This window comes from Pristiophorus japonicus, chromosome 13 (assembly GCF_044704955.1).
Source record: "Pristiophorus japonicus isolate sPriJap1 chromosome 13, sPriJap1.hap1, whole genome shotgun sequence".
NCBI lineage: Eukaryota > Metazoa > Chordata > Chondrichthyes > Pristiophoridae > Pristiophorus > Pristiophorus japonicus.
The window spans coordinates 138,163,545-138,183,587 of NC_091989.1; the positions used below are offsets into that span (position 1 = coordinate 138,163,545).

General features: G+C 43.4%; 1 protein-coding gene across 3 annotated transcripts in view; it reads right to left on the minus strand.

Moving 5' to 3' along the window:
• Window positions 1-20,043, minus strand: part of phkb (phosphorylase kinase, beta) — a 381,738-nt gene that overhangs the window by 88,261 nt on the left and 273,434 nt on the right. For all 3 annotated transcript variants that reach the window (XM_070898048.1, XM_070898046.1, XM_070898047.1), the window contains 2 exons: window positions 12,579-12,662; window positions 11,727-11,831 (listed from right to left, as the gene is read on the minus strand). In XM_070898048.1, coding sequence (XP_070754149.1) covers window positions 11,727-11,831; window positions 12,579-12,662 — 189 coding nt within the window. The remainder of the gene's footprint in view (window positions 1-11,726; window positions 11,832-12,578; window positions 12,663-20,043) is intronic.

The following is a 20,043-nucleotide window of genomic DNA, read 5'->3' on the forward strand; positions in this document are numbered from 1 at the left end:
CCTCATCCATGCCTTTGTTACCTCTAGACTTGACTATTCCAACGCAAACCTGGCTGACCTCCCATGTTCTACCCGACATAAACTTAAGGTCATCCAAAACTTGGCTGGCTGTGTCCTAACTCACATCAAGTCCCGTTCACCCATCACCCCTGTGCTTGCTGACCTACTCTGGCTCCCAGTTAAGCAACGCCTTGATTTCAAAAATCTCATCCTTGTTTTCAAATCCCTCCATGGCCTCCCCTCTCCTTATCTCTGTAATCTCCTCCAGCCCCACAACACACCTCAAAATATTTATGCTCCTCTAATTCTGCCCTCTTGAGCATCCATGATAAAATCGCTCAACCATTGGTGGCCATGCCTTCTATTGCCTAGGCCCTAAGCTCTGGAATACCCTGCCCTAAACCTCTCCGCATCTCAACCTTTTTCCTCCTTTAAGACGCTCCTTAAAACCTACCTCTTTGACCAAGCTTTTGGTCATCTGCCCTAATTTCTCCTTGTGTGGCTCGGTATCAAATTTTTTGTCTTAGAATACTCCTGTGAAGTACTTTCGGATGTTTTAGCCACAGACTAGGGGCCCAAAATTCCACATGGAGTTTTTTTGGCGCAGTTGTAGAGATACCTCCGATTTTTTTAGTGGCCCGACTACGCCAGGAAAAAAGTTCCAAGTCTCGCCGGCATAACTTTTCATTTTGAGGCAGCGCAGATTGTCCTTAAGCTCTGTGGGTGGAGCTTAAGGTCTGCTCCGAAAAACTGAGGTTGCCAGGGTAACGAGGGGCACGCTGAAAGGCTGAGGCACAAATAAAGAATTTCCCCTTTGTAAAATAGATCGCTAAGTGAGACTTGGGACAACAGACTGAAATCTGAATATATGAAACAATATGAAATTCCTTTATTCCTTTTTAGCATTTATAGATTTTTTTTACCTCTACAGTGCCGGTGCCACTGCAATGCCAGGCTGATAGGCCCCCTCTACTGCCGGTGCCACTGCAATCCCAGGCCGAAAGGCCTCCCCCGCCCCCACTGGTGCCACTGCAATCTGGGCCGAAAGGCCCCCCGCTCCCGGTGCCGTGTCTTCAGCTCCACTAAAACAATGGTGTCTTCTCTACGCCAATTTTCTTAAATGTATGTAAGATTTTTCAGAAGGGTGCAGTACGCCATTTTTGAAAAAATCATACTTGGCCAAATTCGCTTAAATGGCCAGAATTGGCCATTTTTATTTGTGCCTCAGCCTTTCAGCGTGTCCCTCGTTACCCTGGCAACCTCAGTTTTTCAGAGCAGACCTCAAGCTCCACCCACAGAGCTTAAGGACAATCTGCGCTGCCTCAAAATGAAAAGTTATGCCGGCGAGACTTGGAACTTTTTTCCTGGCGTAGTCGGGCCACTAAAAAATCGGACGTATCTCTACAACTGCACCAAAAAAACTCCATGTGGAATTTTGGGCCCTTAGTCTGTGGCTAAAACATCCGAAAGTACTTGGCAGGAGTATTATGAGACAAAAAATTTGATACCGAGCCACAAATGGAGAAATTAGGGCAGATGGCCAAAAGCTTGGTCAAAGAGGTAGGTTTTAAGGAACGTCTTAAAGGAGGAAAAAGGTTGAGATGCGGAGAGGTTTAGGGCAGGGTATTCCAGAGCTTAGAGCCTAGGCAATAGAAGGCATGGCCACCAATGGTTGAGGATTTTATCACCCGGCAGGTTCCGCCCTAGGTGACGTCAAAAAATCAGGAACTAAAAAAATTGGATGTAAGTACTTTAGAATGGCACAGAAACTTTGGTGAAACTTGCAGGTTTTAGTCTGCTCAAAAAAAAACAGCGTAGGCCAAACAAAACGGCACAGAAGGGCGGTGAAAATTCAGCCCTGTTAACACTGAAAATACGTATCACAGAATCATCTACCAGGAATTACAGGTACAAATTTAATAGCTATTGAGAAATTTACATAGTATTTGTTTTGTGCAAGAAGTGCACATACTCTGAGGGCAATCTCAACAGTCTTGCTGAAGTGTCAGTTCTTTATGTGTCACCACATTGTGAGTATTGGCAGGCTATGTGCTTGCGGGGTGGAAGAGAATCACATCCGAGACCAATCCTTTTCTGAACTAACATTTACATATGCAAACTTTCCAGCAGGAATTGATGAACAATAATGAGGAACAGGAACCGTAGCCACCCTTTCTTCTTTCTAGCCATTGGAAATTCATGGGAACTAAATATTCAGGGATATTTGACAATTCGGAAGGACCAGACAGAAAGGAAAAGGAGGTGGGGTAGCACTGTTAATAAAGGATGAGATCAGTGCGTTAGTGAGAAACAATATTGGCTCAGAAGATCAAGATGTTGAATCAGTTTGGGTGGAGATAAGGAATAATAAGGGAAAAAGTCGTTGGTGGGCATAAACTATAGGCCCCCTAACAGTAGCTACACTGTTGGATGGAGTATATTGCAAAGGGGATGGAGTATAAAAACAGGGAAGTTTTGCTACAGCTATACAAGGTTTTGGTGAGGCCACACCTGGAATACTGCTTGCAGTTTTGGTTTCCATATTTACGAAAGGATATACTTGCTTTGGAGGCAGTTCAGAGAAGGTTCACTAGGTTGATTCCAGGGATGAGGGAGTTGACTTATGAGGAAAGGTTGAGTAGGTTGGGCCTCTGCTCATTGGAGTTCAGAAGAATGAGAGGTGATCTTATTGAAATGTATAAGATTATGAGGGGGCTTGACAAGATGGATTGCAGAGAGGATGTTTCCACTGATGGGGGAGACTAGAACTAGAGGGCATGATCTTAGAATAAGGGGCTGCCCATTTACAAAAGAGAGGAGGAATTTCTTCTCTCAAAGGGTTGTAAATTTCAGGAATTTGCTGCCTTGGAGAGCTGTGGAAGCTGGGACATTGAATAAATTTAAGACAGAAATAGACAGTTTCTTGAACGATAAGGGGTAAGGAGTTATGGGGAACGGGCGGGGAAGTGGAGCTTAGTCCATGATTAGATCAGCCATGATCTTATTGAATGGCGGAGCAGGCTCGAGGGGCCATTTGGCCTACTCCTGTTCCTATTTCTCAAGAAATAATGGAGGCTTGTTAAAAAAAGGAACAGCAATAAGCATGGGCGATTTTAATCTTTATATTGATTGGACAATACAAATTGGCCAGAGTAGCCTTGAGGAAGATTTCATAGAGTGTATCCGGGATAGTTTCCTTGAACAGTACGTTGCAGAACCAACCATGGAGCAGGCTATCTTAGACCTGGTACTGTGTAATGAGACAGGATTAATAAATGATCTCCTAGTAAAGGATCCTCTCGGAATGAGTGACCATAACATGTTTGAATTTCAAATTCAGTTGGAGGGTGAGAAAGTTGGATCTCAAACCAGTGTCCTAAGCTTAAATGAAGGAGACTACAAAGGTATGAAGGCAGAGTTGACTAAAGTGGACTGAGAAAATAGATTAAAGTATGAAACGGTTGATGAGCAATGGCAGACATTTAAGGAGATATTTCATAACTCGCAACAAAAATATATCCCAATGAGAAGGAAAGACTGTAAGAGAAGGGATAACCATCCGTGGCTAACTAAGGAAATAAGGGATGGTATCAAATTGAAAACAAGGACATACAATGTGGCCAAGACAAGTGGGAGGCCAGAGGATTGGGAATCTTTTAAAAGCCAGCAAAGAACGACTAAAAAAATGATATAGAGGGAAGATAGATTATGGAAATAAACTAGCATGAAATATAAAAACAGATAGTAAGAGTTTTTACAGGTATATAAAAAGGAAAAGAGTGACTAAAGTAAATGTTGGTCCCCTAGAGGATGAGACTGGGGAATTAATAATGGAGAACAGGGAAATGGCAGAGACGTTCAACAAATATTTTGTATCGGTCTTCACGGTAGAAGACACTAAAAGCATCCCAATAGTGGATAATCAAGTGGCTATAGGAAGGGAGGAACTTAATACAATCACAATCACTAATGAAGTAGTACTCACTAAAATAATGGGACTAAAGGCGGACAAGTCCCCTGGACCTGATGGTTTACATCCTAGGGTCATAAAAGTGGCTGCAGAGATAGTTGATGCATTGGTTGTAATCTACCAAAATTCCCTGGATTCTGAGGCGGTCCCAGTGGATTGGAAAACTGCAAATGTAATGCCCCTATTTCAAAAAGGAGACAGGCAAAAAGCAGGAAACTAGACCAATTAGCCTAACATCTGGCGTTGGGAAAATGCTGGAATCCATTATTAAGGTAGCAGTAGCAGGACATTTGGAAAAGCATAATTCAATCAAGCAGAGTCAGCTTTATGAAAAGGAAATCATAGAAACATAGAAAATCGATGCAGGAGTAGGCTATTCGGCCCTTCGAGCCTGCACCACCATTCAATAAGATCATGGCTGATCATTCACCTCAGTACCCCTTACCTGCTTTCTCTCCATATCACTTGAACCCTTTAGCCGTAAGGGCCTGATCTAACTCCCCCTTGAATATATCCAATGAGCTGCCATCAACAACTCTCTGTGGTAGGGAATTCCACAGGTTAACAACTCAATGAGTGAAGAAATGTCTCCTCATTTCAGTCCTAAATGGCTTAGCCCTTATCCTTAGACTATGTTCCCTGGTTCTGGACTTCCCAACATCGGGAACATTCTTCCTGCATCTAACCTGTCCAGTCCCATCAGAATTTTATATGTTTCTATGAGATCCCCTCTCATCCTTCTAAACTCCAGTGTACAAAGGCCCAGTTGATCCAGTCTCTCCTCATATGTCAGTTCAGCCATCCCTGGAAACAGTCTGATTAACCTTCGCTGCACACCCTCAATAGCAAGAACGTCCTTGCTCAGATTAGGAGACCAAAACTGAACACAATATTCCAGGTGAGGCCTCACCAAGGCCCTGTACAACTGCTGTAAGACCTCCCTGCTCCTATACTCAAAGAGTATACTCAGCTATGAAGGCCAACATACCATTTGCCTTCTTCACCTCCTGCTGAACCTGCATGCCAACTTTCAATGACTGATGTACCATGACACCCAGGTCTCGCTGCACCTCCCATTTTCCTAATCTGCCGCCATTCAGATAATATTCTGCCTTCGTGTTTTTGCCACCAAAGTGGATAACCTCACATTTATCCACATTATACTGCATCTGCCACGCGTTTGCCCACTCACTTAACCTGTCCAAGTTACCCTGCAGCCTTTTAGCATCCTCCTCACAGCTCACACTGCCACCCAGCTTAGTATCATCTGCAAACTTGGAGATATTACACTCAATTCACTCATCCAAATCATTAATGTATATTGTAAATAGTGGGATCCCAGCACTGAGCCCTGCGGTACCCCACTAGTCACTGCCTGCCATTCTGAAAAGGACCCGTTTATCCCGACTCTCTGCTTCCTGTCTGCCAACCAGTTCTCTATCCACGTCAGTACATTACCCCCAATGCCATGTGCTTTAATTTTGCACACCAATCTCTTGTGTGGGACCTTGTCAAAAGCGTTTTGAAAGTCCAAATACACCACCATCCACTGGTTCTCCCTTGTCCACTTTTACATCCACAAACAATTCTAGAAGATTTGTCAAGCAGGATTTCCCTTTCATAAATCCATGCTGACTTGGGCGATCCCGTCACTGCTTTCCAAATGTGCTGCTATTTCATCTTTAATAATTGATTCCAACATTTTCCCCACTACTGATGTCAGGCTAACGGGTCTATAATTTCCCGTTTTCTCTCTCCCTCCTTTTTTAAAAAGTGGTGTTACATTAGTTACCCTCCAGTCCATAGGAACTGATCCAGAGTCGATAGACTGTTGGAAAATGATCACCAATGCATCCATTATTTCTAGGGATACTTCGTTAAGTACTCTGGGATGCAGACTATCAGGCCCCAGGGATTTATCGGCCTTCAATCCCATCAATTTCCCTAACACCATTCCCCGCCTAATATGGGTTTCCTTCAGTTCCTGCTTCTCACTAGACCCTCGGTCCCCTAGTATTTCCGGAAGGTTATTTCTGTCTTCCTTCGTGAAGAGAGTACTTGGTTAACTGGTCCGCCCTTTCTTTGTTCCCCATTATAAATTCACCTGAATCTGACTGCAAGGGACATACGTTTGTTTTCACTAATCTTTTTCTTTTCACATATCTATAGAAGCTTTTGCAGTCAGTTTTTATGTTCCCAGCAAGCTTCCTCTCATACGCTATTTTCCCCCTCCTAATTAAACCCTTTGTCCTCCTCTGCTGAATTACAAAATTCTCCCAGTCCTCAGGTTTGCTGCTTTTTCTGTCCAATTTATATGCCTCTTCCTTGGATTTAACACTATCCCTAATTTCCCTTGTAGCCATGGTTGAGCCACCTTCCTCATTTTATTTTTACTCCAGAAAGGAATGTACCATTGCTGAAGTTCATCCATGTGATCTTTAAATGTTTGCCATTGCCTACCCACCGTCAACTCTTTACTTACCACTCGACAGTCTATTCTAGCCAATTCACGTCTCATACCATCAAAGTTACCTTTCCTGAAGTTCAGGATGCTAGTCTCTGAATTAACTGTGTCACTCTCCATCTTAATAAAGAATTCTACCATTATATGGTCACTCTTATCCAAGGGGCCTTGCACAACAAGATTGCTAATTAGTCCTTTCTCATTGCACATCACCCAGTCTCAGATGGCCAGCCCTCTAGTTGGTTCCTCTACATATTGGTCTCGAAAACCATCCCTAATACACTCCAGGCAATCCTCCTCCACCGCATTGCTACCATTTTGGTTAGCCCAATCAATATGTAGATTAAAGTCGCCCATGATAATTGCTGTACCTTTATTGAACGCATCCCTTATTTCTTGTTTGATGCTGTCCCCAACCTCACTACTACTGTTTGGTGTTCTGTACACAACTCCCACTAGCGTTTTCTGCCCTTTGGTATTCCGTAGCGCCACCCATACCGATTCCACATCATCCAAGCTAATGTCCTTCCTTACTATTGCATTAATTTCCTCTTTAACCAGCAAAGCCACCCCACCTTCTTTTCCTTTCTGTCTATCCTTCCTAAATGTTGAATACCCCTGGATGTTAAATTCCCAGCCTCGGTCACCCTGGAGCCATGTCTCCGTGATGCCAATTACATCATATCCATTAACTGCTATCTGCGCAGTTAATTCGTCCACCTTATTCCGAATACTCCTTGCATTGAGGCACAAAGCCTTCAGGCTTGTCTTTTTAACACACTTTGCCCCTTTAGAATTTTGCTATAATGTGGCCCTTTTTGCTTTTTGTCTTGGGTTTCTCTGCCCTCCATTTTTACTTTTCTTCTTTCTATCTTTTGCTTCTGTCCCCATTCTACTTCCCTCTGTCTCCCTGCATAGATTCCCATCCCCTTGCCATATTAGTTTAACTCCTCCCCAACAGCACTAGCAAACACTCCCCCGAGAACATTCGTTCCGGTCCTGCCCAGGTGCAGACCGTCCGGTTTGTACTGGTCCCACCTCCCCCAGAACCGGTTCCAATGTCCCAGGAATTTGAATCCCTCCCTTCTGCACCACTCCTCAAGCCACGTATTCACCTGAGCTATCCTGAAATTCCTACTCTGACTAGCATATGGCACTGGTAGCAATCCTGAGATTACTACTTTTGAGGTGCTACTTTTTAATTTAGCTCCTAGCTCCCTAAATTCGTCTTGAAGGACCTCATCCCATTTTTTACCTATATCGGTGGTACCCATATGCACCACGACAACTGGCTGTTCACCCTCCCTCTTCAAAATGTCCTGCACCCACTCCAAGACATCCTTGACCCTTGCACCAGGGAGGCAAAATACTATCCTGGAATCTCGATTGCGGCCACAGAAACGTCCATCTATTCCCCTTACAATCGAATCCCCTATCATTATAGCTCTCCAACTCTTTTTGTGTGCCATGAACTTGGCTGCTGCTGCTCTCACCTGATGAATCATTCCCCTCAACAGTACCCAAAGCGGTGTATCTGTTTTGCAGGGGGATGACCGCAGGGGACCCCTACACTACCTTCCTTCCAATGCTCTTCCTATTGGGTCACCCATCCCCTATATGGCTGTGTACCCTTTACCTGCGGTGTGGCCAACTCACTAAACGTGCTATTCCCGTCATTCTCAGCATCGTGAATGCTCCAGAGTAAATCCACCCGCAGCTCTAGTGCCGCAACATGGTCTGTCAGATGCTGCAGGCGGATGCACTTCTCGCAAATGTAGTCGTCAGGGACACTGGAAGCGTCCCTGACTTCCCACATAGCACAGGAGGAGCATAACATGTGTCCGAGCTGTCCTACCATGACTTAACCCCTAGATTAACTTAATCTGGCAACAACAATGCTAAAAGGTTACTTACTGATAAAGAAAAGAAAAAGAAAAACTACTTACCAATCATCAGCCAATCACTTACCCCCTTGGCTGTGACGTCACCTTTCGATTTCGTTCTACTTCTTTTTTGCCTCCCTGCTGCAGCTGCACTGGCTGGCCTCTTGTAGGCCTCACCATGCTGCCGCTCCGCCTCCTGGACCTCCCGCTGGCTTTCGACGCCTGTTGGGCCTCTTGTAGGCCTCACCATGCTGCCGCTCCGCCTCCTGGACGTCCCGCTGGCTCCCGATGCCTGTTGGGCCTCTTGTTGGCCTCACCATGCAACCGCTCCGCCTCCTGGACCTCCCGCTGGCTCCCGACGCCTGTTAGGCCTCTTGTAGGCCTCAGCACGCTGCCGCTCTGCCTCCTGGACTTCCCGCTGGCTCCCGACGCCTGTTGGGCCTCTTGTAGGCCTCACCACGCTCATGTTTGACAAATTTGCTGGAGTTCTTTGAGGATGTAACAAACAGGATGGATAAGGGGGAACCAGTGGATGTGGTGTATTTGGATTTCCAGAAGGCATTCGATAAGGTGCCACATAAAAGGTTACTGCACAAAATAAAAGTTCACGGGGTTGGGGGTAATAAGTTAGCATGGATAGAGGATTGGCTGACTAACAGAAAACAGAGAGTCGAGATAAATGGGTCATTTTACAGTTGGCAAACAGTAACTAATGGGATGCCGCAGGGATCGGTGCTGGGTCCTCAACAATTTACAATCTATATTAATGAGTTGGGACGAAGGGATCGAGTGTAATGGAGCCAAGTTTGCTGATGATACAAAGATGAGTGGGAAAGCAAATTGTGAGGAGGCCACAAAAAAATCTGTAAAATTATATAGACGGGCTAAGTGAGTGGGCAAAAATTTAACAGATGCAGTATAATGTGGGAAAATGTGAGGTTATCCACTTTGGCAGATAAAATAGAAAAGTAAATTATAATTTAAATGGAGAAAAATTGCAAAGTGCTGCAATACAGAGAGACCTGGGGGTCCTTGTGCATGAAACTCAAAATGTTAGCATGCTGGTACAGCAAATAATCAGGAAGGCAAATGGAATGTTGGCCTTTATTGCAAGGGTATAGAAGCAGAGAAGTCCTGCGATTGGGTACAGGGTTTTGGTGAGGCCACACCTAGAGTACTGAATATACTTTTGGTCTCTGTATTTAAGGAAGGATATACTTGCATTGGAGGTTGTTGAGAGAAGGTTCACTAGGTTGATTCCGGAGATGAGGGGGTTGACTTATGAAGATAGGTTGAGTAGGTTGGACCTATACTCATTGGAGATCAGAAGAATGAGAGGTGATCTTATTGAAACATATAAGATAATGAGGGAGCTTGACAAGGTGGATGCAGAGAGGATATTTCCACTCATAGGGGAAACTAAAACTAGGGGACATAGTCTCAGAATATGGGGCCGCCCATTTAAAACAGATGAGGAGGAATTTCTTCTCTCAGAGTGTTGTAAATCTATGGAATTCTCTGCCCCAGAGAGCTGTGGAAGCTGGGATATTGAATATATTTAAGGCGGAGATAGACAGATTTTTGAGCGACAAGGGAGTAAAGGGTTATGGGGAGTGGGCAGGGAAGTGGAGCTGAGTCCATGATCAGATCAGCCATAATCTTATTAAATGGTGGAGCAGGCTCAAGGGGCCAGGTGGCCTACAGCTGCTCCTATTTCTTATGTTCTTATGTTCATACCAATTATAGTGCCTGGCTGTGTAGTTAACTCAATGAAGACTGAAGTTTTAACGTGGAATCTTTCTGGCCTGTACAATTCAGTCCGACACAAGACCACTCACTGCATTTGGCAACCGAGTCACTGGGGATGCTCAATTGAAATTGTTTGTCGCTTTTTGAGGAAACATATACGGTCCAAAATTTGCAGTCAGTGGTGAAGCGACGGCGCTCACCACTGATCTTGAAGAAAGCTGCCCACAAAGATCTAGCGAACTCTGTGGCGTGGATTTTGCCTTAACCAACATTAATTTGATTCTGATGTCAAGTTAAGGGGATCTCCAGTGTTCAGCAACAGCGATGTCATCAAGCTGGCTAAGCAGCCAATCACACTGAAGAGTTCTCAAAGACAGCAAACCAGGAAGTGAAATGCACTGATTTTCCATCATTTTTATCATTTTACAGAGAGTGAAATAAAGAAAATAAAGATTGGGATATATACGTGGAATTAGGTAGAAGCTGAAATGTAAGAAACAAATAAAATATATATATATATATATATATAAACCAGGGAAATTTTATCATAATGCAACAATTTGACATTCGCGAAACCTAGAATTCATTTTTTAGGGCCAGAATGGTTGTTTAGCAGTCAGTACACTGTTAAAATCCCAGCTACATCTCTTTCAACAAGGCTCAACCTTTTGAGAGGTTTTTTAAACATCAATATGCAAACATAAAAAAGGAAGTTTTCGTCGGTTCAGTGTGACTTGAATTGATTGCGGGCTCCGGGGAGTTCCACAGGAGCAGGGAATGACTCACAGCATTTCTGGATTTCTGTGTTTAGCTGCGCGTGCGCTAATTCCAGAATTTGATGTCAGTTTCAGAGGAGTAATGACAGCAAATGCTGACAATTTGGCCGTCATTACTACCGCAAAATCCAAGCCATAGAGTCATCTGCCATTATGTTAAACTCTTCAATTCTACTTAAGAATTTTTTACATGCAATCTTTCGAACTGTACAAGAGGAACATAATAATAATCAATAAATTTTACAAAATGCAATCTTTTATAATAAACTAATCAAAATGAATAAAACATGCAATGTCAAAATTATCATACCTTATTAATATAAACCAAAATTCAGCAAAACTATAGTTTTGTGAAATCCCTTGATCATTAATTGGTGAAAATTTGTAAAAATGAGGACTGGTTCACAATGTGCAAATATGGGGCGGAGCAGAGCAAACCATTATTAAAAATCTGGCTTTCTTGGTGGTGTCAATTTCATGTTTTCATCTCTGTCGGTGAGATAAACCGCAGCTGACTACACAAATTCAAGTAGGAATTGCTTTAGTGACTTTACTTAGTTTATGAACTAATTTCATTGCAAATGTTTTTAGATTTTATAAACACATAAAGCCTGAAAAATAATAACCTAATCTTAAAGTAATTTATGAAATTCTATTTTTTTCCTTTTCCTTGAAGTAAAACAGTTAAATCAGTTCATTCAAAATTATGTATGTATATATGAATACATGATTTGTTGTCTTTTCCCCATCAGCTGTTGTCATATCAAATAAAGAATTAGTGTTTGTGCTGTTTTTTCTGAAACAAGATTTGGGCTTATTTCTATCGACTCTCAATTCTATTCATGTCAAGACAAACTGAGACTCTACAATCCCTTAGATAATACCTTTATGTCATCGATCAGCAGCAAGACATCTTGCGCCATGTAAAAGTCACTCAAATCAAACACAATGGGATAGCACACAACGGTCTTTCCTAGAATTCTGTAAAGCTGCAGGAAAAAAGTAATTTAAATTTTATTTTTCTTTCAATATCTGTATTATTGACAATGAAAAAAATAAGGTTTTTACAAGCAGATAGAGGCAAATTGAATAAATACTGTCTTCATTCATGTTATTAGTATATGATTTAACCCTGATCAAAAATCATCTGGATACAAATATACACTTAAATAAGTTCAAACCAGTATTAAACACCATGATTGATATTGTGTAACAAACATAGCTCGTTTGCAGAACTAATAGACCCGTTAAAGATTAATTCAAATTAAGACTGCATTCTGAAACTCATTCAAACACAAGAATTTAAAACATACTCATTTAGTTACCACAAGCAACTAATCACTCTTGTTATTCTTACCTAATGAGTTATATTAAAAAAGTGAAACCAAAATAGAATGCATTCTAACCAAGTTATTTTTAACCTCTACTTCATGTTAAACTGTTGAATGTTTGGAATTTAAGGAAAAAAATTCTTACAAATCGATGATCTTATTGTTCCCTAGACCAATTATCCCTTGCTCTGTAACCATGCTTTATCTGAAGACTACACTTGGTCTCGACTCCCATTGTGTAATGCCACAGGAAATCAACTAGTTATGTTAAATATCCGACATTAATATAATTCTACATTATTTTGATATATTTTGCCTCCATTATTAAAATGGTGCTAAGTTTAAGCATTAAACTCAACAGCTAACTTGTATAATTTCTCCTTTAATGTTGAAAAAAATACTGACCTTTGATGTTCCAATACATCCGATCGGTCTATTTGGTCTTCCGGACAAGTTAAGTTTTTTATTTACACCCAGGTGGAAATAGGCCTGCAAGTACAGTATTTATGAAGAATGAACATTTCTCTAGAAGTCTTAAGTACAAAAAAAGATACAAATTGTTGCTATAAACTAAAAATCAATTTCCTCCTAAAAACATTCAAATCTTTTACTTATGTGTCATTGATGGTATTAAAATAAGTATTGTCATTATAATCCTAAACTGTGTACCAGCAAGATTAAAGATCTATTTATTAAGTTCTCAGTGAGAATCAAGGAGAACATAATCTACAGGACTCTGTCTCATAAACAGTCGCTTAAGCAACAGAAATGTATTATATTGGTAGCAAGCTAGAATATATACATTTATCAAATCTGGCACCACTCCAAACATTTTCTATAGTTCTACATGATTTTTTCCTGCTACTTCGTCATGATCTTAATGTTGTTCTATTAAAAATTGACAACGTTCATCATATTTTTTTTACATCATGAAGACCCATATTGCATTACTGTGATAATAAATGAGTCTCCACACCGTAAATATATCACATAGTTAGCACATTTTAACATGGCAAAATTTGTTGTCTGTGAAACTCTACCATATATAAAATTGGTAGGTTTTCCTATGCAATTATTGAAAAGTGAGATCAAAGAATGATATATTTAGCTGATGTAAGTATGCAGTCTCCAGTAAAATTATTATGGGTTTAAAATGACATCACCAAAGTATTGTAAAATATGTTACAATATCTGTATTTGGCTCTAGAAAGCCGCTCATTTTACTTAATCAAATTATTCTTTAAACCAGCCTAATTTTATCTTCCTGGAGGTTTATTATGGTTTTGGTTTCTATCGGGAGAGGAACATAAGAACATAAGAAATAGGAACAGGAGTAGGCCATATGGCCCCTCGAGCCTGCTCCGCCATTCAATAACATGGCTGATCTGATCATGGACTCAGCTCCACTTCCCCGCCCGCTCCCCATAGCCCCTTATCCCCTTATCGTTTAAGAAACTGTCTATTTCTGTCTTAAATTTATTCAATGTCCCAGCTTCCACAGCTCTCTGAGGCAGCGAATACCACAGAAGGAGAAGAAATTTCTCCTCATCTCTGTTTTAAATGGGCGGCCCCTTATTCTGAGATCATGCCCCCTAATTCTAGTCTTCCCTTATCAGTGGAAATATCCTCTCTGCATCCACCTTGTCAAGCACCCTCATAATCTTTTGATAAGATCACCTCTCATTCTTCTGAATTCCAATGAGTAGAGGTCTAACCTACTCAACCTTTCCTCATAAGACAACCCCATCATCCCCGGAATCAACCTAGTGAACCTTCTCTGAACTGCCTCCATAGCAAGTATATCCTTTTGTAAATATGGAAACCAAAACTGCAAGCAGTATTCCAGTTGTGGCCTCAACAATACCTTATATAGCTGTAGCGAGACTTCCCTGCTTTTTTACTCCATCCCCTTAGCAATAAAGGCCAAGATACCATTGGCCTTCCTGATTACTTGCTGTACCTGCATACTATCCTTTTGTATTTCATGCACAAGTACCCCCAGGTCCCGCTGTACTGTGGCACTTTGCAATCTTTCTCCATTTAAATAATAACTTGCTATTTGATTTTTTTTCTGCCAAAATGCATGACCTCACACTTTCCGACATTATACTCCATCTGCCAAATTTTTGCCCACTCACTTAGCCTGTCTATGTCCTTTTGCAGATTTTGTGTGTCCTCCTCACACATTGCTTTTCCTCCCACCTTTGTATCGTCAGCAAACTTGGCTATGTTACACTCAGTCCCTTCTTCCAAGTCATTAATATAGATTGTAAATAGTTGGGGTCCCAGCACTGATCCCTATGGCACCCCACTAGTTACAGGTTGCCAACCAGAGAATGAACCATTTATCCCGACTCTCTGTTCTCTGTTAGTTAGCCAATCCTCTATCCATGCTAATATATTATCCCCAACCCCGTGAATTTTTATCTTGTGCAATAACCTTTTATGTGGCACCTTGTCAAGAGCCTTCTGGAAATCCAAATACACCACATCCACTGGTTTCCCTCAAAGAACTCAAGCAAATTTGACAAACATGACTTCCCCTTCATGCTGACTCTGCCTGACCGAATTTTGCTTTTCCAAATGTGCTGCTACTGCTTCTTTAATAATGGACTCCAACATTTTCCCAACCACAGATGTTAGGCTAACTGGTCTATAATTTCCTTCTTTTTGTCTGCCTCCTTTTTTAAATGCTGGTTAAATATGTATTTCAGGTGTGGCCAACCCATCAAACATCAAGTACCAAAATAATAAATTGTATATAAAAGGCCACCAGTTTTACATACAGTACAATACGCTCACTGTAATTACAAATGTACCATGCAAAAATTTGAAACTGTGTCCATAAATATGACAATTGATATGCTTTGTTACAGATTGTTTTTTGGAAATCTGGATTGTAATTTCTTAAGCCCCTCTCATTCCTTCTTGTTCCCTTCCTTATTCCCACTCATTTGTCTCTCCCAATCTCTCACTCATTCTCTGCCTTTCTTTTACTCCCTCCCTTATTTCTTCTTTCCCCATCTAATTCCTTCTACCTTGTCTCTCTTGTTCTCTGTATCCTTTTGCTCATTCAGTCTCTTGGCTTTCTCGTTTCTTCCCTTCTCACATTGCCTCTTCCATTCCCTCAGTCCTTGTTTCCTTGCCTTTCCCCTTCTACCTCCTCCCATTCCCATTCCCTCCCTCAGTGAAAAATAATCACTGTATCAATGCAGAGAGCTTCAGATTATCTTTCATTTTTTTTCAGTTAGCTGTTCACCTCTGAGCAATAACCCACAAAACATGGGTTCTCCATTTGTTTCATTAAGTTTCAATATTACAGTTTCTAATATATTGACATGTTTACTTTGTATATTAAAGTCTACTCTACCTTTTATGAGAACACTGTAAATGCAGCAAAAGCCCAGTAGTATGCTGAAGATCTACAGATGTGGTAGCACTGGTACCAGCTGCTGTTTGCTTATTTGCTGGGCTCTGGGCTGGGTTATTGTTAAGAGCAGAGTCTGCATGACAAGTCCCCTGTTACATAAGGTGATGTGTCCAGACTTACATTTGTTTCAATTGCACTTGCTGTAATTCAAGATATGTTTGTTAGCCAGTTCAAAGTAGAAGGAAGGCAACTTTTATCTTGTGGCTGATCATGTCATTTATGTAATTTTGCAGTTGAATGGATGAGCAGGCACGAATATAAGCATTAATGAGCCACACCTCAGCCACTGTATGTGACTTTCAAGATGCTGGTTAATCTTATTAAACAGGCAAGTCCTGCATGTACATACTAAATAAGAAAGTTGGGTGCAATATTGCATGCTGATGGTACTGTAAAGTGCCATGGAGTGTTTGTGCTGTGGCTTGCTACATCACTGAGTTGACAATCCCAGCTTCTCTGCTGTATGGAGACAGTAAAAAATTTTACATTTTTTCTGTGTTGAATTTTTAACTTGTATTTTGTATTGCAAGAAACAGCATTTAAGGATATAACAACCAAGGTGATCCCAAAGCATTTCGCAACAGAAAAGCCATCAGCTTAGAATAGGTTGGTTAACCAGGAAAGGTTTCACAAGGTGTGAGTTTCTGGAGCAAATACATTGGACTGTGTAAAGAGTTAACTGTCAAATTGACCAGAACCATTACTGTCAATCATAATCATCATTATCACTGTCAAGGATTAGCTATCCATTTAATATTGATGAATGACTCTTGATTTAACATAATTATGAAATATGTAATTATCTATTGCCATTTGTTTCAGTCCAACTTAAAAGATGGTCATATGTGACCGTGACACAGATCAAAGTGGTAGTAGGTTTGATTGACAGTTGTGTTTGCAAACTCTGAGAAGGAGTCATGGGTCATGGATTGACTTCTCCAATTACAGGTTTATATTGGGTTTCATGTGCAATTCCAGGGGCAGTCTATAGTTATTGCTTCAGTCTTAGGGCCCTCAGGCTAAGAGTTGTGTGTTTTAATGTATGCAATAAAGCTAGGCTTGATTGATGTTACAGCAAGAAAAATTCTGTTTAAAGTCTGTGTTTAAGAAAGAAAGTGAGTTTAATGGCACGACTACACTTGAATTTTTTCCCTCCAATTCTCAGCTGGCAGCCAGCCAGATTGAGAGGCTTACTGGTTGTCTGATGAGAAGGTCTGCACTTGAAGGCCACAGTCGGGGACCGGAGAGGAGAGGAGGGAGAGATCAATCCGGGTGGGAGATTTTGTGGGTCGGCCTAGAGATTGGGGGTCAGCATCGGATCGGGGGGTGGGGATTGCGGGGAGGGCATCAGATTGGGGGGGGTTTGGATGGCTCCCCGTGATTTACCGCCCTCCACAATCCACTGCCACCCCGCAATCCGCCGAACCCTCACGATCCGCCAATTCCCCCTTCCCAATCTCCTGGCTGAACCCCTAGACAATTTAGTGATGAATGTTTTAAGAGTTAAATAATAATGGTATTTGAACATTGCTTATTTAAAAAAAAGTAAACTAGTCATATTGGGCTCAATTTGAACAGGTAAATTTAGAACTTTCTTTCCACTAGGAGCATTATTAAATGTTTTAATTAATCATCTTTTCTGCAATAAATTTCCAGATTTGTGAAAAGAAAAAATAAATTTTCTTTGTATATTTTGGTTAACTATCCAAGAAGATTCATAAAAACTCACAGGCCTCGAAATTGGTCAGCTTAGCATCTCCCATTATAGCCTTCGGGGGGTGGGGACCATAATGGGACGCTAACGCCTTACCAACCGGGGGTGGCGAGAAGATCAACTACCGCCATATTCGGCGGGAGGTTTGCGAGGCGGTACAGCATTGCACCCCAAACTCCTTCGCTCGGAGATCGTGATGTCATTGCCATGTGCATCACCCCGGACCCAAAGTTGGGTTCCACCCCCTGCAGCGAAAACATCAGCAGCTGCAGGAGGTGTTCATCAGGAGGCCAGGTACTTCGGAGACGACGCTTGAAGGCGAGGTGGCCGAGGTAAGTGATGGTCTGTTTGATTATTTTTGCAGCTTTCTCCCCCACAATCAATCAGCTTGGCACTGTACTGCAGTGCATCGGGCTGGATCCCGGCTGCCGTCAGTGTCCAGGGAAGTTCTTCTTTTGCTGAGCCAGGAGCGATGGCCCGTCCTTTTAAGGGAGGGAAGGAGCATTCCAACGCGGCAGCGCTGCACGGTCCATTGTGCAACGCTGCACAAGTATCCCCTGCCTGCTGCCGCTTGCACTCCAGGAAGGAAGTGGAGCGCTTGATTTAGCACTCCATTTCCTTCCTGGAGTGCAAACGCCGAATTTCTGTAAAGTTTGAAAACATTTTTGCTGGCGCTAAATTTTCAAACTTTTAAAAGTTAACGCCCCAAATTTCTCCCCTACAGTTTATTAATTAAATATCTCAAGGCTGAGTCTGAAATCTTGAAATAATTTTCTTCCAACTTATGAGTGTGACATATCAAGCATATTGCACGTAGCTTACTGCAGTAGGCAGGAATTGATTACCTATTGTATGAGATCTTTAAAAAAAAGACTGCATTGTGTAAAAACAAAATGTATAAATACATTGATGATGAAGGGTCATCGACCCAAAACGTTAACTCTGCTTCCTCCACAGATGTTGCCTGACCTGCTAAGATTTCCAGCATTTTCTGTTTTTATTCCAGATTCCAGCATCTGCAGTATTTTGCTTTTGTATAAATACCACACCTGACTCTGCTGCACTTAAAAACAGGAATGAATTATGGAATCATATACCAGATTTACTGCAGACAGTTTTGCAAAGCTGTATTTTGGTGTTAGCTTTTTTGGGTAGCAAGAATTGTATATGAGTTCTGACAGTTTTCTAACAATATGGGACTCAAGTTTTGAGACGCGCCTAGAACGGCGCAGTCCCGACCTGGACGCCCGTTTTTCGCGCCACAAAGTGCGCCTAAAATAAACCTCCAGATTCTCCAGCTCCCTGCAGGTCCTCTGGCCCTCGGCGCAGCGCAGCACGAGCTGTAGGGGGCGGAGCCAGGTCCCTGCGCTGAAAACAGTGCCGGGACCTCTGCACATGCGCGCTACAGTGGGCGCGCATGTGCAGTAGCTCCAGGCGCCCAAAACTGTGTGGGAGGGGCCGAAGCACGCAGCCCCTAGTCCTGGCCGAATGGCCTCACTGGGGCTGTGTGAATAAGACTCCTCCCATGGCCAGCTCCTGCTTCCTCCCGACCCGACTCGACTCCCGCTTCCCGCCTCCGGACCGGACCCGACACCGACCTGACTCCCGCTTCCCCCCCCCCTCGCCCCGGACCCGACCCGACCCCCCGGACTGGACCCGACCCGACTCTCGCTCCCCCCCCCACCCGCCCCCACCTCCGGACCGGACCCGACACCGACCCGACTCCCGCTCCCCCCCCCCCCCGACCTCCCTCCCCCCGACCTGACCTCCCTCTCCCTCCCTCCCCCCGACCCGAACCGAACCAACCTCCCTCCCACCACCCCCCCGACCCGCGCTCCCCCCGACCCGACCCAACGCCACCTACCTGTAAATCTGGTGCTGGGGACGGGCCCTGCCCAAAGTCTCGGGCCCGGCCCGTTCAGCCTCCCTCCCCCTTCTCCTTTCCCCCGCCCCTTCTCCTTTCCCCCCCCCAATCTCCTTCCCCCCCCCCCTCCATCGCCTTCCCCCCCCATCTCCTTCCCCCCCCATCTCCTTCCCCATCTCCTCTCCCCCCTCCCCCTTCTCCCCCATCCCTCACCCTTCCCTCCCTCTGCTCCCCCCCTCTCTCCCTCTAACCCCCTCCTCCCCCTCCTCCCCCTCCCCTCGCTGTCAGAAACACAGATTCTGACAGACAGAGAATGAGAGTCACACACAGACAGACAGAGAGATATAGGTCCCAAGTTTCCACACGATAAAAAACGGGCGCCCCTCCGAGCTGGGCGCCCGTTTTTCGCGCCGAAAAAAAAACACGCGATTCTGGAGCGCCCTGCAGCTCCATGTCTGCTTGGCGCGGCGCCCAGGGGGGCGGAGCCTACCACTCGCGCCGATTTTGTAAGTGGGAGGGGGCGGGTACCATTTAAATTAGTTTTTTTCCTGCCGGCAACCCTGCGCGTGCGCGTTGGAGCGTTCGCGCACGCGCAGTGTGAAGGAAACATTGGCACTCGGCCATTTTTGTAGTTCTTTGTAGCTGTTTAATTTTTGAACATTTTTCAATAAAAGCACATTGCCATCAGCACATCAGCACTGAGGCTTCTTGCAGCAGTGAGAAGGCTGCAGGAAGCCTCAGAAAGTTGAGGCAGTCGTTTCCCGATGGCCTCCCCCCCCTGCCGTCGGGAAATGGCTGCTGAACTTGTGAGGCTTCCTGCAGCCTTCTCACTGTCTCCTCCCCCCCCCCCCCACGGGAACAA